This window comes from Brienomyrus brachyistius, chromosome 15 (assembly GCF_023856365.1).
Source record: "Brienomyrus brachyistius isolate T26 chromosome 15, BBRACH_0.4, whole genome shotgun sequence".
Lineage (NCBI taxonomy): Eukaryota > Metazoa > Chordata > Actinopteri > Osteoglossiformes > Mormyridae > Brienomyrus > Brienomyrus brachyistius.
This window is the reverse complement of record NC_064547.1, coordinates 387611-413455: the sequence shown is the minus strand read 5'-3', so window position 1 is coordinate 413455 and position 25845 is coordinate 387611. Positions and strand designations below refer to the sequence as shown.

The window sequence follows — 25845 nt, the reverse complement described above, 5'->3', positions numbered from 1 at the left end:
CGCCCTGTGAGGGACTGGCGTCCCGTCCAGTTGGCCCCCGCCCTGCGTCCTGTGAGGGACTGGCGTCCCGTCCAGGGTGTCCTCGCTCTGCGCCCTGTGAGGGACTGGCGTCCCGTCCCAGGGTGTCCCCCGCCCTGCGTCCTGTGAGGGACTGGCATCCCGTCTAGGGTGTCCCCCGCCCTGCGGGCCTGTGAGGGACTGGCATCCCACCAAATCCATTTCAGCATTAGTGACTTTGAGTTTCTTCTATGGACATAAGTGTTTCTGACACAGGTGACAGTTTATTAGCAGTTTATTATTGCTTAAAAGGATGAAGCAACCATGAAAACAACTTAAAACCAACTGCAAACCTGGCTCAGTGTTAACACCACACACATGAGCAACTAGCAGTACTGATGAGGGTTACTATCGCAAAAGCTTCAGGCATTTTAGCTGGTAACGCTCTCACAAGATCTATGAGGCTTTGCTCGGTGTGCGGGATCAGCAGTCAGCGTCTGGTGAAGACCAGTGGGAGCCAGCCCAGTGATCAATAGGAAACCAGTTCAACAGCCCTGACCCCCCCATTCCTATGGGTTTTTCGAGTCTCATTCCCCCCACCTCTACCTTCATTTTATGCGTTTGTGTGTCGATTTCCACCCCACTGTTGTCTCGCAAGCTGAGATTTTTAGGAAAACTGCTTTAGAAATATGCCTTAACGGACCATGCTGAAGAAGGCCTAATTTTCCAGGGGACTAAGTGTTAAAGCCACGATCTCAATAGATAATAATTAACAGGCAACAGCCTACTTTGCATTATCCGATGCTTTTAATTGTAAATGAAGTTGAACTGTATCATGATATAATTCTTACACATGGAAAGACACTGTAAAACCACAAAGGGTGGAAACAAGTAGATAATTCCTACTCCTTCTCCTGGTCAGAGTCACACAGCTGCTGCCTTGTAGTTCTTACTGCACCTAGAAGACTCTCTGCATCTATACGCTCATGTACCTAGGGAGGACGCAGATGTCATGCCTGAGGTGCCGATTGTCCCATTCTTGCCTCTCAAATAAGCTACACAGTTGATTATTTAACCGGAGTAATGAGGTTATCAAACTAGCACTAGGTACTAATAGCAGGGACCCATTCTGGAATATATAGCAGCTAGTTATCGGAGATAGAGAGCCTGCCCTCTAGCACAGTGTTTCTTGACCTGGTCCTCGGGGACCCCCAGACAGTCCATGTTTTTGCTCCATCCCAGCTCCCAGCCAGACAATCCATGTTTTTGCTCCATCCCAGCTCCCAGCCAGACAGTCCATGTTTTTGCTCCATCCCAGCTCCCAGCCAGACAGTCCATGTTTTTGTTCCCTCCCAGCTCCCAGCCAGACAGTCCATGTTTTTGCTCCCTCCCAGCTCCTGGGAGGGGCCCATAAGGGGATGGTCTGGAGGATCCCTGAGGACTGGTTTGACACATACTGCTCTAGCTCCTGCCTTTAAGAGCGATACCATTGCTGAATGAGAGAAACATTTACAATGGTTAATGTCCCACACACTGTGGCTGTATATGTTAGGACTATTGGTTACTAGTGACCAGTAATTTCCTAGGTACCAGGAGACATTGACTGCTGCTCTCAGTTTCTTCTCAAAGACTTACCATTCACTGCACGCTCAGCCGCTAATCATGGTTTTGCATTCTAGACGTCACCTCTTTCATCTACTAAATGGTTTTTTTTTTTAATTCATTGCTCATTTGTTTATTTTCAAGGGCATAAAAATGGCTGCTTATTTTTTTCTGCATCCCTGCTTTCAAGTGTCTCCTGACCTGACATTCTTAATGTCAGCTGTACAAATGTAAGTTTCTGGACATTTTCTTTATTGATTAATTTAATACACAAACTGGGCGGTGGGGGGGCTCAGTCCTGCATTAAGGAGAATAAGAAGATGAAGTGATGGGTCATAACAGTGGGCTCTGCACACACGGCATGGACACCAGGGCTCAGCCATTGACAGACAGGCGCCCTGCACACGCGGCGAGACGCCAGGGCTCAGCCATTGACAGACAGGCGCCCTGCACGTGCGGGTGAGACACCAGGGCTCAGCCATTGACAGACAGGCCGCCCTGCACACGCGGCGAGACGCCAGGGCTCAGCCATTGACAGACAGGCGCCCTGCACACGCGGCGAGACACCAGGGCTCAGCCATTGACAGACAGGCGGCCCTGCACACGCGGCGAGACACCAGGGCTCAGCCATTGACAGACAGGCGCCCTGCACACGCGGCGAGACGCCAGGGCTCAGCCATTGACAGACAGGCGCCCTGCACACGCGGCGTGACACCAGGGCTCAGCCATTGACAGACAGGCGCCCTGCACAGCCGGGCGTGACGCCAGGGCTCAGCCAATGACAGACAGGCGCCCTGCACACGCGGCGAGACGCCAAGGGCTCAGCCATTGACAGACAGGCGCCTGCACGCGCGGCGAGACACCAGGGCTCAGCCATTGACAGACAGGCGCCCTGCACACGCGGCGTGACACCAGGGCTCAGCCAATGACAGACAGGCGCCCTGCACACGGGGCGTGACACCAGGGCTCAGCCATTGACAGACAGGCGCCCTCACGGGCGTGACACCAGGGCTCAGCCATTGACAGACAGGCGCCTGCACACGCGGCGAGACACCAGGGCTCAGCCATTGACAGACAGGCGCCCTGCACACGCGGCGTGACACCAGGGCTCAGCCAATGACAGACAGGCGCCCTGCACACGCGGCGAGACACCAGGGCTCAGCCATTGACAGACAGGCGCCCTGCACACGCGGGCGTGACACCAGGGCTCAGCCAATGACAGACAGGCGCCCTGCACGCGCGGCGAGACACCAGGGCTCAGCCATTGACAGACAGGCGCCCTGCACACGGGCGTGACACCAGGGCTCAGCCAATGACAGACAGGCGCCCTGCACACACAGCGTGACACCAGGGCTCAGCCAATGACAGACAGGCGCCCTGCACACGGGCGTGACACCAGGGCTCAGCCATTGACAGACAGGCGCCCTGCACACGGGTGTGACACCAGGGCTCAGCCATTGACAGACAGGCGCCCTGCACACGGGCGTGACACCAGGGCTCAGCCATTGACAGACAGGCGCCCTGCACACGGGCGTGACACCAGGGCACAAACCAAAAGCCGAAACCTACATGGCTTTGGCCAGTTTATATTTACATTTAATTTATTTACAGATGTTTTATTATTCAGTGTGACATACTTCTTGTCAAATCAGTTTGGGGTTATAGGTTTATCTTTTATAGGTTTTTGATGCTAAACCTGGTTTATGGTGGTTTTGCCATAATTAGCCTGTTAATTGAATTAGTAGATTTATGAAAAGGTTAGGGTGAACAGTGTGTTTATATTATCACAGAGCAGTAAAGTTAATATATATATGTATATATATCATCAATTTGAATATCATGATATTTATTACAACACTTGTATTCTTGCATAATTAATAGCTATAATGCACTCCTTTGCATGCATTCCATGTTGTTGGACTCGTGTCATTATACCTATCACTTGCTCCATAACTATTAGTAAAATAATTTGGTCATCATGATTAGGAATGACCAGAAACACCTGTTTTATTTTACTTTTGTTTATGTATGAATCTTAAAATATTGTGATAAATAAAGATATTGTGACAATGTCTGTGATTTCATTGTGATTTCACAAGAGGTCATTGTGATATTTTTTATTTTTAGAGCATTTCACGCAGGCCTAATCAAATCCATTCCCTGAAATGAACCGCAAAACAGACGGAGAAATAAAGCGAGTAGCGACATGTACTGTCGCCGTTTTTAAGTGTTAAACCCTACAAGAAAAAGTTTATTTTCATTTGATTTATTTATCAAAATTAGATTTTATTTTGCAGTCCATTCAGTTTGTTACATTTTTCATATTCTGAACCTGTTTAAGGGCAATTCTAAGGCAATATTAAGCAAAAATGGAGCATTGAAGTAAGGAAATGACTTGAATTATATTGACTGTAATTACCAATATTGTTTGATATGAAATCACTATCATGATAAAACATTTTGCCATATCACCCTATTTTCATGCTTGTGATGTGATTGGTTGTGCTACGGCTTGGGGGGGGATAACGCTGTGACCTCCCAGGGGGCTGGCTCGAATCCCACTTCCTCTCAGTCTGCATGTTGATCCTCTGTCTTGTGGGTTTCCCCTGGGGGTGTCTGTGCAGTCCACCATGATTACACGTGTGATGAATGTGCCCTGTGGTTGGCGTCACACCCAGGGAGTGTCAGACCCTGTGCTTCCTGCGATCAAGGTTAGAAGATGGGGGGATAGAATGTTTTTCTTTTAATTGTAGCCTTTTCAATGACACCTCAGTTAACACTTATTCATATAATATACATAATTAATATTTTGAAGGACATCATTAATTTTTCACCTATAATGTTGGGACAGCAGCTACCACAGAAAATGAACTTTGACTTACAGTTGGCCACCAGCATCCGAAGTCTATTTTGGTTGTTTTTTTGTGTTGTTTTACTGTTCATGTTACATGAAAGCTTTTCTAGGTAAAGTCCCGTAACTCTGAGTAAAGTCTGTCAGACGCGGAGTTGGGTAGTGAGGCTCACTGATTATCCTGCTGTTTTTTAGCTGCGTCATTCAGGAGGCTGGATTCAATTTTCCGTTACTCCTCCATCATGGCATTATTATCAGGGTGAAGCAGACTAGCACATGGAGAAGCATGATAATGTACTTAGAAAGAGGCAGTCGATGTAAAGTGAGCTGCCAACACAACTAGACAGTCATGCGAGAGTCATGAAGGTGTGAAAATAAACGTGATTTTTCAGATCCTAGACCATTTTCAACGATGATTTTGTTGTGAAGCTGAAGTTACTTATTCAGGTAAAAACACACCCCTGAGGTTCATAATGAAGATACAAAATATTTATGTTCTGTCCTTCACTTGGGATAAGAGATAATATCTAGACAACATAAGATAGTCCAGATAAAATTCCATGATGGATGGACCATACCTTTTTCACACAGGAAGTGTTTGTTAGCTTGCATTTGACACCCCCCCCCCCCAAAAAAAAAGAGAAGATTTTAAGACTATATTAAGTATTCTTAATACATCTGGCCCCCGTTGTGGCCGTCCCCTGCCGTACGTGCAGCCTGGCACGCTCCTCTGCGGATCTGCAGTAAAGATGGGGTATCACTGGCGCATGCCAAGGGGGCGCTGTCGGTGGTCAGCAGGAAGTGAGGTCGTGGCATATGGGCTTTCATTAAAGAATAAGAGTCTTTAGTTTGCAGCCAGCAGGAGTACAGAGAAGGGCTGCAGCACCGAAGACAGCACTACTGACTGGGCCTGTAACCCCCACTGCTAATTGCCATTATTTTTTTAAAAAAAGGCAGTAATTAAAGTTGTAGTGAGGTGATAAGGCTGGCACAGTGCTTTGTATCGGACAGAAGTGAGTGTCCTTTTACGGACAAACCACAGGGTTCTGGGTCTAGCACTGGTCTAGTACGAGCCTAATGTTCCAACATGGGGCCACAGGGGGGCCTGGAGCCCATCCTTTGCAGCACAGAGACGGGAGCCCAGCCCATCATGGGGCCACAGGGGGGCCTGGAACCCATCCCATGCAGCACAGAGAAAGACAGACACACACGTTGTCCTGTTTAGAGGGTCTCTCCTCTTACTGTAAGCTCTGTGCTGCTCTGACCTTCTCAGTGTGACCCTGTCCTACGTACGTGATTAGGTGATGTGATAGATGAATAGATATATAACTATGTACTTGTGTATGTATGGAAGATGGGTAGATGGATGTGGCTGTATTGCTCTATTCTCGAATGAACCTAACCTGACCTGCCACTCCTCCAAATCTGGCAGCACAGTGTCTGCTGCAAGAGCTGGGTTTTTGCATGAGAGCTTCTGCCTGGCCTGTCTGGCACTACCCTCACCTGCAGGATGGTGTGTGTGTGGTGGTGGTGGTGGGAGGGGGGGGGTTCACCAGAGATTCTTCTCTGCTTTGCAGGGTGACACCCACTGACAGTCTCCTGACGAATGCCACCTCTCACCTGCACAACACACTTGACCCCGGTGACGGGCTGCATGTTTCTCATTAGCTTGTTTCTGGTGACAGTCACCTCCTAAGAAGACATTCAGCACATGGCAGTTTTATTTATAAATCAAATTTAGTAGCTGAGAAGAATTATGTTTTCACAATCAAAGGTCTAATGCTACACAGTTGCTGCCCCCACTAGCATCACGCATGTCCAAAATGTGACTGAAATTTGACAGGTGACATGATAATATGTGGGGTGTTAAGTGGGTGGAGCTTTTAACTGTGTCCCTCCCTTCTGGGCAGTCTGGCTTTCTGCCAGAGAAAGAAAAACTTCAATTTCAACGAAGTGGGAATGTTGCCTCAAGGTTCGCTGTCAGAGGCCTTATCTACAGTCACTGTGAGGTGGGAATTCTCACTTTAAGAACATCTGTCGCAGCAAAAGTTTAATCTAACCTTGATGTAACTCTAAAGTTGGAATATTGCTGCAAGGGTAGGAATCCAGTGGCTTTGCCCTGCGGTCAAAAAATGTTCTAATGCTCAGATACTTTATAATCTTTAAGATCATGCTTTGCTAACCCTATATGTTTGCAGAAATCCAGCCAGAAGATTTGAAATAAATGAGTACGATGCATACATAAACACCGCTCTCGTTTGCCGGCTATGGCCGTGTACTTTTTGTAGCCTTTGAAGACTTGTTTGAATTTCAGTCAAGTTGGTGAAATTCATCAAGCTCTGCTCCTCTTCCCAGTGCAGCAGCAGGTATCTTAACCAGGAGCATTATTGGTGGACCTCACATGTACAGTGCAGTAGGACAATGAGCAGGTGTGTGAAAATCAGCCCAATGTTCCTGAGGCTGATGGCAGCAGGCTGCAGTACAGCCTCCCACCAGACAGAGGAGCTCTCAGTCCTGCTCTGGCTTTACTGTGCATTTCAAAAATATCACAGTTCATTTGCTTAATTGCTAAGGGCTATTTGAGGTATGATGCATTTTTCAGAAGTAAATTCCTTTGTTTACGGTTATCCCTTCTGCCAGCTTATTTTCTAAATTAAATTTAGAATAATGAATAACAGTGGAGGTGGTTCCTTTCTCTGAAGGCTCACTATGTATTAGGGACATCACAAGGAATGATTAAACAAGAGCCTGTCACTCATTTTCATTACACACTGTTTATCTGCACACAGCGACCATGTGTGCCTGACCTGAACGCGGGCAGTGGCTGGGCTGCATAGGCTTCCACCCGATACAGCATCGGGGCCCTAAGTTCCAGTCGGTGTGATGACCAACAAAAAGCGCACAGTATAGCAGGTGTGTCGGCTTCCAAATGCAGATAAGTGCCGCGTCATTGGGCCAAATCCAAACAGGATGCAGGCTTTTTGTTGTGAAGGGAGGCAATGCGTTAAACCCGTTATTGTTTTCTCCATGCAAGGCTTCAGAAACATTGGGGTTTTACAGCATTATAGAAAACAAACAAAAAAAAGCTCGGGGGTGCAGTGCCACTATGACAATGCAGACTCGGAGGTGTCAACGAGCCATGTGCTTTTCTCGCCGTAATTGATAAGAAATGGGGGGAACAAGTGGAAACGCCCTTTGGCTGCCATCGATTCCAGCAGCCCCACACAGATAAATTAAGCGAGCCATAACAAAGGAGTGTAAGAGTAGACACCCATAAAAGGTCCATGTTAGGCTGGGATATGGAGGCTCCCGTCTTCAGCTACCTGGCAGCCCTCGTCATGGCAGCCCTCGTCATGGCAGACCCATTCCCCACCTCCATTTCTTCCCTGGGATTCTTCTAACGCAGGATGACAACACTATATTCCTCTGGAATGCTAAGTAGCTGCCGATTATGGCGACATGCCGCCCATGACGAGCGATACCAGGTGCTTTTCCGAGGCGGGACCGGGGGTGGGCACTCAGCCCCTGGGGAGATTCACAGGGAAAAAGAGAGATAGAGATACAAATGACTGCTGGCATTTCCGAATGACTCTGCACCACCCCCTGCCTAGCCTGCCATCCAGGTGACGCCCACTACCACCCCCTCCTCTGGAGGGCGTACCTCTAAAGTGAAAAGCATCATCACCTCCTCCTGTGCTGAGTCACGTTTCGTCTGTCCCGCTTCCTTTAGCATCACAGCGGAATATCGCTATTACAGCCTCTCACTGTCTTGGTTTAGCTGAATGGATGCATTAACCTTGGATTTTTATCAGGAACCATTTAGGGGTATCAGCATTAATTGAAAGCACTTAGCATTAATTAAAGATCTTCACACGCATAGTCCTGCATGGCGACGATGTGTGTGGTGTGCTGTTCACCCCCATGGAACAGCAAGCCCTATTGTGTAGTGCGTGAGTAATAGCTGCTCGGAACCTGTGGGAGGCGCCCTGCATAATGTGAGCAGGGCGTCGTAAAGCCTGTGGCGTCTGATGTTTTCATCAGACTTCCCCACAACAAACCCTCCTATTTCATCCCCTGCAGTTCTCCGAATCTCTCTCTCCCTCCCTCTGTTAGCTCTGCCTGTCGCCCAGGTCCTGTCAGCATAATGCATCATCGGCCGTGCTACAGGAGGGAAGCCCCAACTTGGCACGACTCTCTGAGCTCCCCTGCCCACCCCACCACTGTTGTTCATTTTATGACCCCCCTCCCATCTCGCTCCTGTTTTCTTTGACTTCGCAAAATGATAGTCGATCTTCTGTTGTGCTGTGACACTCACCTCTGCTGGGATGGTTGACAGCATCACATGACGCACGGATGGGAAGATGGCAGTGAGGTGGGGGCCGGTCAGGTCAAACGCATGCCTGAGATGATTGGAAAACCAGTTCCTGCATTTCAAGAGGTCATTATCATCAAGGTTGATATACTTCTTCCAAAGGGTTCACAAATTTTTCCTCGTGACTATGAAGGTCAGTTGCTATGTGAGCTTTCATTCTATCTGTCACACAAATGGGGGGGGGGGGGGTTACCACAGCTAAATGAATGTACCTTTTTGGAGAACACGCCCTGGGTTTCATCACGTCCTTCCCTGCCTTCTTGGTAATGTTCCTTGCACACACTCCTCATACTGCACCCCCTAAAAGCCTCACCACCTCTCCTACATACAAAATTCTGCACCCCCCCAAACTGCCAACCTCTCTGATCTCAGTGAGCATCCGATTCCCCCTACATGACGGTACAAAGCCCCCCTTTCTCTTCCCCCGGGAAAACCCTTCGCTGATTGTGAAGATCAAGGTTTGATTAATGTGGCTGGATCACTGTGTGCTGATGCTCCGAATACTAAATGGCTGTCGCTTATCTTAGTGCTTTTAGTCTTCTTTCTTTTTTTACATGGACTCACTGAAGTTCACCTTAAGGAGACAAAGTCAGGAAGGGGTCACAGCAGATGGGTTGAGATTCTGATCCAGGATCACGGGCAAATTTTACACCCTGAGGGAGGCTAGACTTGCGTCTCTGGAACAGCTTAAACTTGCACCACATTGACCTGCCTCTAGTGGTGTTCTCACACTAGCCGATCCATACCGTGCCCGAGCACTTTTGACCCCCAAAGTCCTGCTCATTTGACTAGTGCGATCGTTCCGTACCATGCCTGGGCCCACTCGTAGTTGGACTCGTATGGAGTAAGATCGCTGTCAAAAATAACTCGTAATAATGTACGTCAAATGTACGCTTCACAAGCGTAAATTACGCTTGCGCTTCTGAAAAATACGCTTGCTTCTGAAATTTACGCTTGCGCTTCTGAAATTTACGAGTGGTTTCTCAAGCGTGAACAACCTGTCAAAAAACGTCATTGGACGTACAAGGCATTCTCTATCCAGGAAGAAACAATCGATTTTTGTTACTGTATACGCATGTGCCAGAAAGATGGCGAACCAACCCAACGCGCCGAATTCACAGGTATTTCTATTAGTTTACTTGTTGTTGCACAACACTTTTTCTCGGTGTACAGAATGTAAAAATATTAAGGTAAAGAATGTTGTACTTTATTCATAGTAATTATAGTTGGTTATTATTTATAATGTGTTATGACTGTCTTAATTTCTGTCATTGACCTGCTTCTAGTGGTAATTTTGCATAGTATACAGAGACCTGGAATGTCTATGACATGTATTAAACTTTTTATGTTGTGTTGTATGCATGTGTTTTTTTAAATTAATCTATTTTTGTTTGTAGATTCATTTAGCTGAAATTATTAATACAGCACAAAATTTGGTGAACTTGCTGAGCACCCATGTAGGGTACCCAGGGACTGTTTCTACTGAGAGGGCTGTACTTGAGCGATTATTTGTGGCTGGTTCCAGGTACATGATCTAAATATAGATGCACAAACAATGTAAAATATATTTGTTAAACACCACTTTAAAGCATACATTTGCTTTTAAATTGCATTTGTTTAGAGATATTAAGCTTGTGGTTAACACGTTAAAATACATTTAGAAGTCATTATCCTTACTGTGAATCTTTAATATCAGTATAACTAATAATAAAAACTCAAAATTGCAGAAGTGGTGCAACAGAAACACACCTTTCTGGAGTATCCATCTATACCCCCAAATATGACAATGTTGTACCTTGAGAGAGCAGAAACACACAGACCAGAAAATGTTTTTAACTTATGAGTAAGACAGCTTTTATGATTGGAGCTACTATTAACGCTGTAATGCATAAAGTGATAAAAGTGTCCTGATAAATACTTTTTAAAATACCTTATGAGTTTGTGGTTAGTGTCCACATGAACTAGGGACAGTGGGCCTTGCACAAAGTACGTCCTCCTGACAATACAGCCAAGTTCAGTCATCCTTTCCAAAATTCCAGGAGCGTCAACTCTGTGCAGGCTTTCTTTGACACGACTCCACTGAACTCTGTGTCCTTCTGCTTGTAGACACCCTTTAACCATACAATATCCAGCAGTTGGTAGTCTTCTTTTGATAGACATGACTAAATTGTCCAGCTCTTCATCGGTCACCCCGCTGTATGTTGACCTGGTTGACAAGCCCAATTCCCTCATACGTCTAAAGATGGTTGCCTCACTAACACCTAGTATATTTGGAAGTGGCATATCAGTTAGCAATCCAAGCAGTTCACCTGAAAACACAAATTTTGGACGACCACGACCCTCACACCCTTGCCTTACAAAGGCAACAAAGTCTTCCTGTGCAAGGCTTCTCTGCAGCTTTATTTGAAGGTCAGACAAAGTATTTATAATTTCAAACGGAATATCAAAAACTGTTGAAGCAGATGTCAATATAAACATTTCCTGATTTATGACATACAAGAAGTAGTCCAAATCCAGTTGTGGTTGATTTAAAATGGTAATTATACTGTGTCTGAGTCTGTCCAGCACTTGTGTCACCAATGATACCTGTTAAAGCAAATATCAACAAAACTTAATAACTACTACATGCCCGTGAAGTGGTTTGTGCTCACTGAACCCTAAGCTGTATGAAAAATCTTATTCTTATGAAAACAAAATTAATTGTTAGCCATAGCTACAGTACACTGTTTATTATTTATCAGAAAATAACAGTGTGTACTTACATGTCCATCTCATATACATGAGACTATTAACAGCTTAGCCTGACACATTACTGGACAGCAGCAGTGACATACTTTTGCATAATAAATAATAACCAACTATAATTACTATGAATAAAGTACAACATTCTTTACCTTAATATTTTTACATTCTGTACACCGAGAAAAAGTGTTGTGCAACAACAAGCAAACTAATAGAAATACCTGTGAATTCGGCGCGTTCGGTTGGTTCGCCATCTTTCAGGCACATGCGTATACAGTAACAAAAATCGATTGTTTCTTCCTCGATAGAATGCCTTGTACGTCCAATGACGTTTTTTGACAGGTTGTTCACGCTTGAGAAACCACTCGTAATTTTCAGAAGCGCAAGCGTAATTTACGCTTGTGAAGCGTACATTTGACGTACATTATTACGAGTTATTTTTGACAGCGATCTTACTCCATAGACTCGAGCATGGCACGCATCTACTGTGATCGCTAACTGTTCCTGGGAATAGAACACAGAAAATTATACGACTGACACACACGTGCACACATGTACACAATAAGTTAACCAGACCTGGAAGGAAGGCATCAGGTAGACTGTACACATACAGATCCCTCAGCAACAAACATTTGGTGGCAAAAGATCACTTTGGTCTATGGTAGTGTTGTCACAATACCAAAATTATGATCTTGATATCAATACCACTTTAAGTATCATGATCCTGGTACTGCAAGGATACCAGTGCAGAAAAAAAAACTGTTTTAAATTATGCACTTATATCACTAATTTTCAACAGACAGTTATCTCAAGCGCATTTAAATTGTTGCTTTTTTAATTTTCATAAGTGAAGCCTCTCTACTCCAGCACACACCCCAGTATTGCCAAGCATCACATCACAAACATTCCCATTCGTTCAGTTAGAAGTAAAATGCTAATGCCAATGACGTGAATTGCTGTCATGTGCCTGCAAGTGCGATGAATTGGCCGCCATATTGGGGAAGTTGAAGCACTGCGTCATTGATGAAGTCACACTGTGCAGCTTCTGGCTGCAGACACAGTGTGGATCCTGCTCCAGTGATATAACCTTCCACCAGTTAGTCTGCTTACCAGTCATTGTATATTTTTGTATTGACAGCCGTGTAATATTGCCTTGCAAAGAAACATTTTGCAGTCTGTGGAATAGCACTGGGCGATATACCAGTTCATCCAGCATACTGGTATTAATTTCCCAAATTTCTCTATATACTGTAACACTTCATTTGTCAGCAAATTATACAATATTGTTTGCCCTATAAGCTCTATGAATCGCTGTGCAGAGTGTATTTCTAAATCATATTCCAAATATAAACTCTATAACTGTAGGTCATCTCATTTTGCATGAAATTTGCAAGACAATTGTGTGTCACTTAAATTGTTTTTAAATTGTTTTGAACAACTTCTTCAAGTCGTCATGCTCTACACCCATTGGCCTATAGTCGTGTCTCGTAAAAACATGCTGACGAATGAATAAAAGAAACACCAGGCATGCAAACTAAGACGCATTTCTTCAGCGATCAAACATCATCATAACTCTGATGTAAATAGCAAATGGATAATATAAGCAGTCAAGAAGGTTACAGCAGTTTTTTCTGCTTCCAATCATCTGCTCAATAAACATAAAAAACATTATGCTTGATTATCTAACTGTATCTAATTGAAATTCCACAGTATTGAAGTTATGCCACTTGGTATTTGTTCACTATGTTTAGAAGTATGAGTGGTTTTTTTTTTCAATGTTTTGCTGCTGCAAAACTCACTTTGGTCATGCTTTCGTTGTTACTGCTTTTGATTTAATCATTTAATTCATTGTCATGTATAGATTGCTGTGGTCTATTGAATACAGTTATTATACTACATACACATATGGGGAAGATGGTGGCACAGGAGGTAGTGCTCTCGTTCGGCAACTGGAGGGTTGCAGGTTCGAGCCCTGGTTCCTCCTGACCCCATCAAAGTGTCCTTGAGCGAGACACTGAACCCTAAATTGCTCCCAGTGAGCAGGTTGGCACCTTGCATGGCAGCCTCCGCCACCGGTGTGTGAATGAGTGTGTGGATGGGTGAATGTGAGGCATGAAATGTAAAGCGCTTTGAGTACTCGTAGGAGTAGAAAAGCGCTATATAAATGCAGTCCATTTACATAGGCCTACATACAGATAGTAAATGTAAGTTAGCCTGAATCAAATCGCAGACTGTTTTGCTGTATGTTGTATTCAATAAATCTCCCTCGTTAAGGCAATAGACCATAAATGCATTCTCTATCGTTTTAACGAATGCACAGATCGATTTGGAAAAGAAATACTTGAACAAGATAGATTAAAGGTCAGATTAACGTTTGTTAATCCTTTCCATTATGATTCAGCTCAAAGACATTTAAACAGGTATTATATAGCAGTAGAATAGAAAGAAGTACCTTCCTTTAAGCAATCATTCCTTAACATCACAGTGGGGAAAATCCAATGTGCCACCTTACATTCAAACATGCATTGGCAGAGAGTGCAGTTTTTCCTTATATGAAACACAATATAATATAGTATAATAATAATATACGAAAAAAATCCACCACATTGAATAAACAATAAAACATCACTGGCCCCAGAGTGATCTTCCGGTCTTTTGGTAGATCTACCTCACACTGTTCATCTTTGATGCCTCTCTGCCGCAGAACCGGTTCCACCTGCAGATGGCGACGCGGATCCCACCGTCGGGCTTGACGGAGCTACTGCTGACGGTGCTGCGGCGGAGTGGCTGGAACGAGGGCATGGCAGTGCTGTGTCGGGGCTGGGAGGAGGCCGGGGTGCTGGAGCTGCTCAAGCTGCAGAGCCGGCAGGGTGGCTCCGGGGCCCGCTGGCGCCTCCGCGGGGCCCTCAACCTGTCAGAGGCGGAGCAGGAGGACATGGAGGTGCACGAGTTCCTGTCCAAGCACTTCCGGCAGGCACGACCCCCGCCCACCTCAGTGCTGCTGTTCGGCAGCGACCCGCAGTGCGCTGCCACGGTGCTGCACAGCGCCCACGAGCTGGGCCTGGCGCTGCCCACCATGCACTGGGTCATGGCACATCCGCTGAGCCCGGACGCACTGCACTCCATTGGTCTGCCGTTGGGCTTGCTGGCCTACGGGGAGGTGGACCGCAAGCCGCTGGACTTCTACATCCGTGATGCCCTGCAGCTGGTGGCCCGGGCTGTCGCTGCTGCCACCGTGGTGCGGCCTGACCTGGCGCTCATCCAGAACATGGTCAACTGCTATGACAAGCCCAACAAGCATGAGGTGCCCTCCTCTGGGCAGTACATCGCCAGGTTAGCAGGCTGCTGTTGCTTTCTTTAAGGAAGTGTGGGAAGATAGCATCCATCCTTCCATGCATCTGTCCATCTATGCATCTTTCCATCCATCCATCCATCCATCCATCATTTATCCATCTGTTAATCCATCTGCCTCTCCATTTAAGGGCGTCACTTTTATTTCCTTATTGGGGTGCAGGGACAGATCCATTAATGGGCTATGTCCACATTGCTATGCTTTTCATTTTCAAAAAAATACAGACATTAGTCTCAGTTTTTGCCATTCATCCACACTACCCTAGAGTTTTCAACCCCCCAAAATGAAAGTCTGATTGGTCAGCTGAGGTGTTTCTCAATACAATGAATGCAAAGATTAAACTTGTGTTCTTGGCAAGAATGATCTTGCTAAACTTTTACAGGATTTGTTTTATTTACGTTGTTCTTTAAAAATCTCAAAATCTTCGTATAAATGTGTGTATGTATGTTTCGCGGTTCATACAAGTCAGCCCCCGTGGGAGGAACCAGACTCAAAGGGGGGCCTATCCTCTGGGGGCCAGCAGAGGAAATCCAAAATCAAGTCCCAGTCTATAAATTAAAACTGTGTATAGTCCAGTTATAATTGCAGAAGATCCTGCTGATGTCAGAGCAGGCAGGCGAGGAAGCTGCTTCCTTCGGCGGGATGGAAGGGCGGTGCTGTCCAGTTGCAGGCAGGTGAGGAAGCTGCTTCCTTTGGCCGGGTGGAAGGGCGGTGCTGTCCAGCAGCAGGCAGGCAGGCGAGGAAGCTGATTCCTTCGGCCGGGTGGAAGGGCGGTGCTGTCCAGCAGCAGGCAGGCAGGCAAGGAAGCTGCTTCCTTTGGCTGGGTGGAAGGGCGGTGCTGTCCAGCGGCAGGCAGGTGAGGAAGCTGCATCCTTTGGCTGGGTGGAAGGGCGGTGCTGTCCCGGGGCAGGCAGGCGAGGAAGCTGCTTATTCTGCAGGGTGGAAGGGCGGTGCTGTCCAGCGGCAGGCAGGTGAGGAAGCTGCATCCTTTGGCTGGGTGGAAGGGCGGTGCTGTCCAGCGGCAGGCAGGCGAGGAAGCTGCTTCCTTCGGTGGGATGGAAAGGTGGTGCTGCCTTGTGGCAGGCAGGCGAGGAAGCTGCCTTATCCTGCAGGGTGGAAGGGCGGTGCTGTTCAGCAGCAGGCAGGTGAGAAAGTGGTTTCCTTCGGTGAGGTGAAAGGGCGGTGCTGTCCAGCAGTAGGCAGACGAGGAAGCTGCTTCCTTCGGCAGGATGGAAGGGCGGTGCTGTCCAGGGGCAGGCAGGCAAGGAAGCTGCTTCCTTCAGCCGGGTGGAAGGGCGGTGCTGTCCAGGGGCAGGCAGGCAAGGAAGCTGCTTCCTTCAGCCGGGTGGATGGGCGGTGCTGTCCAGGGGCAGGCAGGCAAGGAAGCTGCTTCCTTCAGCCGGGTGGAAGGGCGGTGCTGTCCAGGGGCAGGCAGGCGAGGAAGCTGCTTCCTTCGGCCGAGTGAAAGGGCCTGCGGCAGGCAGGCGAGGAAGCTGCTTCCTTTGGCCGGGTGGAAGGGCAGTGCTGTCCAGGGGCAGGCAGGCAAGGAAGCTGCTTCCTTCGGCGGAATGGAAGGGGGGTGCTGTTCAGTGGCAGGCAGGTGTTAGGGTTAAGGTTGACAAAATGCAGTATAACCAAACTCTCTGTAAATTTCAAAGAAATCATCTTGTTTTCCTTACAAAACGAGCATTTGGTACAACAGAAAAGTTCTCCGTAATTTTTTTTCCTTTCACATTTTAATTTTGATGTAACCTGCAGTTATTTTCCCTAAGCAGCAGAGAAGCAGTGATCAGGCAGACCTACAATGCAAATGTTTGTGTGTGTGTGTGTGTGGAGGGGGGATTGAAGCTATTCATGAGTTTTAGTGAGTCACTTTTGCTGCCAGGGGGAGAGTTCTTATCGGAGGGGCCTTTAGCACAGCCCCGCTAAGTCTCCCAAAGCGAATCAGCACAGAGCTTTCCAGGCCCTGTCTCTTCCAGGAAGAGAGAAGGGTGCAGCACAGCGATAGATCCGTATTCAAAAGCGCCGGAAGCCACAGTGGGAATAGGAGCTGCTGTGCCAGGCAGCCGGTGCCTTGGCTCTGTGGGACAGGAAACAGAGAATGTGATGCTGGGCTGTCCAGGGATGTTAAGGACACAATGCTGTCTGTAGCTGTTCAGGAAGGTCAGATGTCTGTCTGTGGTTGTTCAGGAAGGTCAGATGTCTGTCTGTCTGTGGCTGTTCAGGAAGGTCAGATGTCTGTCCGTGGCTATTCAGGAAGGTCTCATGATTGTATAATTGTTCAGAAAGGTTAGATGTCTGTCTGTGGCTGTTCAGGAAGGTCAGATGTCTGTGGTTGTTCAGGAATGTCAGATGTCTGTCTGTGGCTGTTCAGGAAGGTCTCATGCTTGTATAATTGTTCAGGAAGGTCCGATGTCTGTCTGTGGCTGTTCAGGAATGTCAGATGTCTGTCTGTGGCTGTTCAGGAATATCAGATGTCTGTCTGTGGCTGTTCAGGAAGGTCAGATGTCTGTCTGTGGCTGTTCAGGAAGGTCAGATGTCTGTGGTTGATGAAGAAGCTTACATAGATGTTTGGTGGTTTGTCCCACAATTTGTTGCTGTAAAAAAAGAAAAATCAAGTAGATCTCCTCATGGTTGAAAATGGATGGGTTGATATTATACACGTAACATATATCTTAAATACATACATACATACATACATACACACACACACGCAGACATATATGTATACACACATATACACACTGCCTGGGCAAAAAAAAAAAAATATTTAATTCAGCAAATACTTAACCAATGACTGGATCACTATTACAGCTCATGTTATGCAGCCATATAAGTGAAGTCAGCTGAAGTACCTGAATCTACTGAACGGCCAGATTATACGATCAATGGATTTTTTTTTTGACAGGGCAGTGTGTGTGTGTGTGTGTGTGTGGCATATTTTATTTGCAATTTTTACACATGTATAAATATCACAAAGTTCTACCACAGAAATAAGGGATTACTTTTGAGTGACATGTATCTTCATTAAGGACAAGACCAAACTTTTCAATACCAACCTCTCCAAGGAAGAGACAACCTGTAGACAGAGGCAGGTGAAATGAATGATGGGAAGGCGCAGACCAGCTGACACGCTTTGATCCCCCTCCCCTTGGGTGTCTCGCTGCGGAGTTCAGCTGCGGTCACGCGTAACATACCATCGATGCATTTGTCATTAGCTTGAGTCAGAACATCAACCTGGCAGTGAGGTGGAAGCATCCATCCCCTCAGCCCTGGGTGACCTCATCTCCAAAGAGGCATGACGATGCTAATTTACGGGAAGGTTTCTAGCTGCAAGTTTTGCGTCCCAGTCATTTGAGGCAGATTGTGCCTCTTCACGGTTACTTGCCATGGGGTCTGAGATCCGGGGGTATAAATTAGGCTCGTCCGTTGCCAGGCAGATATATGCAGCAGGTCAGATGTCTGTCACAGGTCTCTTCTGTCCTCCTCTGTCCTTCAGGTTCCTGTCCAACACGTCCTTCATGGGGCTGACTGGCCCCGTCAAGGTCCAGCGCAATATCTCCCGCGTGCTCACATCCCAGCGGTTCCACATCTGGAGCCTGCGGCGGGACGCAGTGGGGCAGCCAGCCTGGGTGACAGTGGGCAGCTGGGAGGGCAGCCAGCTGCAGGTGGAGGAGCAGGGCCTGTGGCCGGGGCCCTCGCAGCGACAGCAGGCGGCGGGGCAGGACCGGCGCAGGGTTGGCCGTTGGGACGCCTCGGTGCCGGTGGCGGGCAGCCGGCTGCGTGTGGTCACACTGGTGGAGCACCCCTTTGTATTCACACGCGAGGTGGATGAAGATGGCAGCTGCCCCGCTGGGCAGCTATGCCTGGACCCACGCATCAACGACTCTGATGCTCTGGACCGCCTCTTCCGCGACTTGGAGCAGGGCAACAAGTCATCCATCCCCAAGGACATCCGCAAGTGCTGCTATGGCTACTGCATCGACTTGCTGGAGAAGCTGGCCGAGGACATGCACTTCCAGTTCAATCTCTACATCGTGGGTGACGGCAAGTACGGGGCGTGGAAGGGCGGGCGCTGGACGGGGCTGGTGGGCGACCTCCTGAGAGGGGCCGCCGACATGGCTGTCACCAGCTTCAGCATCAACTCTGCCCGCAGCCAGGTGATAGACTTCACCATCCCCTTCTTCTCCACCAGCCTGGGCATCCTGGTGCGCAGTAAGGATACCGCCGCCCCCATCGGCGCCTTCATGTGGCCCCTGCACTGGTCCATGTGGATGGGCATTTTCGTGTCACTACACATCACCGCACTCTTCCTCACGCTCTATGAGTGGAAGAGCCCCTTCGGCATGACACCACATGGCCGCAACCGTGTCAAGGTCTTCTCCTACTCCTCGGCCCTCAACCTGTGCTACGCCATCCTCTTCGGCAGGACGGTGTCCAGCAAGACACCCAAGTGCTGGACAGGCCGCTTCCTCATGAACCTCTGGGCCATCTTCTGCCTGCTGGTGCTCTCCAGCTACACGGCCAACCTGGCTGCCGTCATGGTAGGTGAGAAGACCTTCGAGGAGCTGTCTGGCATCCACGACGCCAAGGTCAGTGGCCCAACCGGGGACAGTCGGCATTTTATATGCATCCTGTGTTTGTTATGGGTATATGTTGTACGTTCTAACATTACTAATATGGCAGAGATCAAAGTGACTGATGATGGCACTTTTGGCTTGACGGGCTTCCTGTTTGAAAGGTTGCAGGTTTAAATTCCATGGCTGGCAGAACGATGCTGCCATTACCTTGGGCGAGACCCGGGGAAACAGTCTGGAAAAATAACGACGACACTTTATTGATCCCATAGGGAAATTCTCTTTCCTCCTGCCCCATCTTGCTCTCCATGACACACAGACATATATGTAGGTGACAGCAAGCTTGGCAGCGAAGGGCAGCCACCTGCAGCAGTACCCCGGGATCTGGGGGTTAAGGGCCTAGCTTAAAGCCCTACGGACATGTAACTATTATACCGAGGCTGGGCTCAAACCAGAAACCTTCCGATCATGGGCCCAGTGGTTTAGCCTCCTGCTTTCTCAAATGTATTTAAGACAACACTGTCTGATAAATAACGAAACGTAACATCTATCCATACCTGATTGTGGTGAGGAGTTAGAAAGTTAAGTAAGCGAGCACATGCAGACAGAGTGGAAGTGACATGGGTACATTGTCAGGGGGGCAGACGGGCAATGAAACTCGGCACTATACAGGGGCCCCTGAATGCATAAGATTATATATTAAAAAGTTTGTGAGCACCACGTACCCGTCTTTGTTTCCTTTCTAGATGTCAGTAGAAATTGGAGTAACAATTCACCTGAATACATGGCAAAATTCAGTCCTTTCATATGTGGACGCGAGGCTGGACTCCAGTCCATGTCTGGATTCGATTATCACAGCTCTGCCTGGACTGCTGGTCCTTTGCAAATTGCTTTGCTGACAGCAGTTCAATGGAGATTTATTTCCATACATGTGAGCTGAAACTGCTGTATCTGTCCACAGCATGGATCCCTCGTACATGCAGCTTGATAGATGTGCGCTTCCTTTCTCAGTTAAAAACCTTTCGGGAAAATGAATTGCTGACCGTAAGATGTTTTCTGTCCGTGAATTTGGAGAAGCCCTGTGAAAGACCTGCAGTCTGTCTCACCAGATTCAGATCAGCATGACCTTAAGTAGATAAAAGGCTACTAGAGGAAAATGGAGTTATTCTGTTTACTGATGGTCGTCCAGCACAGGTTTTTGTGCTCTTGGCCTGAAGCTGCCAAACGGGTCCACAGAATGACATGGGAGCCTTGGAGAACTTCTGCATCCTTCTAGTGAAGTTTGAAGGCTTTTTGTGAACCAGTGTACTGTCCTGTCACCTTATTTACATATAATGGGCAAACAGGAACACTTTCATATTGTTTAATGATGCAATTCGTTGCAAGCCTGACAGTTACTAACCCATGGTCATGAAACTGACATCTGCCACAATGAAAGTTATCTGTCATAAGTGTGAAAAGAGTAACTGGTTTAGGTCCTAAATTCATCCATGTGTGCTTCACTAGGGATCTGGAAAAACATCATAAAATGAGCCTGTCCACTATGGCATTTTTTTTTGGTCATTTCTGGATTTCTGCTAAATAAATGTTAATTGGCCACCACTGCATGTTCAGCTTCATATCTGTGTTAAGAATCACAGCACAGTTTTCCTAATGCACCGCATGGCTTTGGGGCTCATTATAACACCCCCCCCCCCCCCCACCCCCCAGCTTCATCACCCCTCGCACGGATTCCGCTTCGGCACTGTGAGGGAGAGCAGCGCCGAAGACTACATGAAGAAGAGCTTCCCTGAGATGCACGAGTACATGAGGCGCTTCAACGAGCCCACCACACCTGATGGGGTCTCCACGCTCAAGTAAGGGGCTCCGATCACGAGGCTCCGGCCAATCCAGGTTCTGGGGGGGGGAGACTTCAGCAGTCTGTAACATACAAGTCTATAAATATATGTCTATATTTGACAGGGCTAATGGATTGTGTTTTAGCTATCACACTATTAGCTATATGCTAAATGCCATCTGCCTAAGAAGAGAGTGTAACACAGGACATTTTAAAGGTGGGTACTGAGGCTAATGCTCAGAAACAGAGTGTGGTCTTTTGGCCCCCGGGAAGGTCTGCTCATTCCGAGATACGGCGAGAACCTTGGTATGGCTTCAGAACCATGGCCAAGGCTGTGTGTTTGGGCTTTTCTTTGTCGAAAAGAAAGTGAAATACGGAAAAACTACTGTACTGTATACTGGGAAAATGCGATTTTCTAAAATTTCCTACTAACATTTATTCAGATTTTTCAGTATTTTTCAACATGCTTTGTACACGTATCCCTGTGTTTTTTTATCAGATTAGTTTCTTAGACAATTCTGGAATTTTCTGGATGGTTCCCCTGAGTTTATTCCTTGGATAAAATTTAAAATGGCCAGAATTACAGACATCATATCAAGTATAAGTGGTATTTCATAATAACCTTGAATTAATTCCTGTAGTTAGGAGTGAGGCTGGTGGACCCCTAAGCTCGCCACAAAGATTTCATTGTGTGTATCAGCAGTGAGCTCCATTGAGCATCTCTATGAGTATTAATCCATTATGATTGAAATGGTCTGCAGCAGAACAGAGGTCAGCAAAGTAATCAAGTAATCTAGTGCCCATGGAACATATTTTGCCGTATTTGCCTTTTACCACTCGCTGTATTTACTTTTGTGATGTTTAATCCTTTCTAAAGTGTTAATTAACTGTCCTTGTTCCTCTAATCAAGCGTAAGTTCCCTCGAGAAATAATACGTGTTATTATCAGCCAAGTCGATGAAGTAGTCACAGATGTGTGCTCCACCCATGAGCCGAAGATGGGGGATTCACGCTGACGTCTGACAGCCCTTCTCCCCACTGTGTTGAAGGTCAGATCCTCCCCGGCTCGACGCCTTCATCATGGACAAGGCGCTGCTGGACTACGAGGTTTCCATCGATGCTGACTGTAAGCTGCTGACTGTGGGGAAGCCGTTTGCCATCGAAGGTAAGGCCCGACATCTATATATATATATACGGGTCTCGATTTACACATTATTTCCAACAGAAACAGATGCTACTATCACCTCAATGACAAAATCAATAATAAGTATAGTGAAATAAGACAAATATGAAATTATTGAATAATGAATAATGAAAAGCATATGAAATGAAATTATCATCTGTGGCTCTAACAATGTTTATACACTCTGCCCATTTTGTGCGCTGGTATGGTGTCTGGTGTGGCCCCTCCCTGTCCTGATTAAGTGGATATATGTATATCACATGGGATTTAGTACATGCATTGTGTGCTGTTATTTATGATTGAGTGGGAAAATGAAGATTATTATTATTATCATGATCAGGGTTATGGTATAGGGTCAGGTTTTAGGATTGGCCATAAGGTTTATGGCCGTTAATGTAGGAATAAAATTTATGGTTAGGGTTTTGGGTTTTTAATCAATTTTATTTTGTTCATTACATTTTTAAGGGTTATTTTCCTAGGTGAGGGTTTGTTATTAGGGATTAAAATTTGAGTGTAAGATAAGATAAGATAGGACTTTATTGATCCCACAGTGGGGAAATTTGTGTGTTATCACAGCTCCAGACAGATAGAAAGAAAGAGTTACAAGAGTAGAGAATATAAAAAATACAAGAATAAGAATACAAAAACAAAAATAATATAAAATAAGATAAAACACTAATACAATAGTAGTGCCTATGTACACCCATACACAGTATGAAATGTGGATAGTGGGTTGTGGAAAAGTGCAAGTAATAAGTGTAGAGATAGGGTTTAGAATTATGGGTTAGGCTTTACAAATTTTAGTTTAGGTTTAGGATTTTGGATTAGAGCTCTCAGTGAGGGTTCAATTTTATTGGTTATGGTTAGGATTTAGGGTATAGGATTAGTCAGGCTGTAATAGTACATGCATTTGCCGTGTATCATTTGGTACATCATTTTTGGTTTGGTCCACACAATGAATACATTTGACACAGGTGGAACCTAAATTCACAAGTAGATGTTCAACACAGGACACATTATGCTAATTGTCACTGTCAGTTGGCTACGACTGAGATTGATCACAGTCATGATCAACCATTTGGGAACATTTTGGTTTCTAAATAAATTACACCAGCACTGAACAGAGTAGTTCACAATATCACAACTGTCCATTGTTTGTGTTCTACCAAACTCGAATGTTGCTGGAAACACATCCAACATGCTACCTCATTTGACATGATATCATCCAAGTGTGCATATGACCGGAGCAAGGCAGAAACTGCATGTGCAAGTTTTTCATACATAATCACATCTCACAGACAAGATGGTGGGCGCATGCACACACATTATTTACAACAGATAGCATTAAACACTGCACATGACATTATGTCACAATACACAACGAACACACACACACACCTGTTTATATTGTTTACACCTGGTATCGATCCAGCATGCCACCATGCAGCCCGATGGGCACTCTCAGTGCCAAAATATTTACTTTTACAATGTGCAAATAAGCGTCTCTAAAGTTTTCTCAACCGATGCATCGCCTGTGGGTTTCAGCTGCTCCTAACTGTGCTTGTTTGCAATTTTAATAATAGTTTTTTTTAGTTTTCACTGCTGTACCAAAATTGCACCGAACAGTGAACCCAAAACCGAGGTTCTGTCCTGAACATACCCGTAAGGATAAGAGATTTGTGTTTGAGATTGGGTTTAAGATTAAGGTTGTTTTATGATTATTCTCCATAATGTTATACAGGATAAGTAAAGGTGCTTTTCCACTGCACCAGGCACTGTATTTAGGTATGGTCTTGTCAGTTCCTTACCTTCCATTGACTTCCAGTCAATCACTAGTAACAAGAAATTTCAGTACCAAAAGTGCTAGAGCAGCCCGGGTACTTTTTGGTGCTTCGGTACTTTGGGGTGGGATTTGAAACCCTTTTTCTTGCGGATTGATTATGCAAATAGCCTGCTTCTCCACAATATGACTGCTGTCTTAGGAAGAAAGCTGCGAACTCAGAAAAAAACAATAAACAAAGTAAAAAAAAAGAAAAAAGTAATACTAATGGATACATGGACAAATGAAGAGACCCGAACTTAAACTGCGATCTGGTTGAAAGAACAGATACAACAAGATCAGGATGGCGTGACAAGAAGTAAAGTATTTTGTACATACTAGGACTACACTGTATTATTTTTTTTGTGACAAATATAGGCCTATTTATAAAATAAAAAGGAAGTTTAACATAAGTTTCTCACAAACACGCCTAGGAGCAATTTATCCGGTAATGATGAAAATGATTGTGTCAGAGAACGCATACAGCACTCATGCAAAAGCAACAGAGGTAAATTTTACACTGATTATTAAATGTTAGATAATCCTGAAAAGGAATAATCATTAAAATTTCAAAGCTCGCTACATGTTTTTTTTCCTATGACAGAGTAAAAATGTTTTACCAAAACTTAAATTCCCAATGCTGTAGTGTCCGTACAGTATGAAGGTATGAAAAGGCCTGGTCTTGGTCTCACTAATCAGCGATGTAAAAATTGCATGTGCATAACATGCAATACTGGTATTAATATCGCACATGTTCCAGTTCTGTAATACACTACAGCCATTTTTTTAATTCTGTAGAAAAATATCCTGCTTCGTGTTGTGATGTCGCTCAAAACCAGTAACAGATTTTATGCCAGTAGAAAAAAATCACAAAGAAGTAGGCTTGCCGTACTTTTGCTACTTTGTTTAAAAAGTAAAGTGAAAGTGATTAATTGTCATTGTTGACACCACAGCACAATAACAAAATGTGTTCTCTGCATTTAACCCTCATGTGACATTGTGATATAACAGGGGGCAGCTAATTCAGTGCCTGGGGAGCAGTGCTTGGGAGCGGCACCTTGCTCAGGGTACCTCAGTGGTGTCTTGCACGGCAGTGATTTGACCCAGCAGCCTTTCAGTCATGAGTGTGCATATACTGTACGTGAACTACTATAAGCATTTTATATACTATATTGTGTATATATACTGATCAGCTGTAGCATTAACATTACTGACAGGTGAAGTGAATAACATTTATCTCATTACAATGGCTACATGGCACATTATAACATATACATACTATTCAGTGTTGCATGGGCTCTAGACATGTGCTATATCATATCCATACTGTACTGTGTGGTATAGTATCTACATGCTATATGGTACAGTATAACATATACATACTATTCAGTGTTGCATGGACTCTACAGACATGTTGCGCTATAGCATATTCATACTGTACTGTGTGCTATAATTTATATAAAATTTAAATGCAGCACTGTTGATTTTGCTCTCGTTTTGCAAAAGTTTGGAAT

At 45.8% G+C, this 25845-nt stretch overlaps 1 protein-coding gene across 1 annotated transcript in view; it reads left to right on the top strand.

Moving 5' to 3' along the window:
• grin3bb (glutamate receptor, ionotropic, N-methyl-D-aspartate 3Bb) overlaps positions 1-25845 on the top strand; it is a 77209-nt gene that overhangs the window by 37195 nt on the left and 14169 nt on the right. The window contains exons 2-5 of the mRNA XM_048976063.1: positions 14269-14897; positions 18416-19508; positions 21204-21349; positions 22379-22494. Of these exons, the coding sequence (XP_048832020.1) occupies positions 14269-14897; positions 18416-19508; positions 21204-21349; positions 22379-22494 (1984 nt within the window). The remainder of the gene's footprint in view (positions 1-14268; positions 14898-18415; positions 19509-21203; positions 21350-22378; positions 22495-25845) is intronic.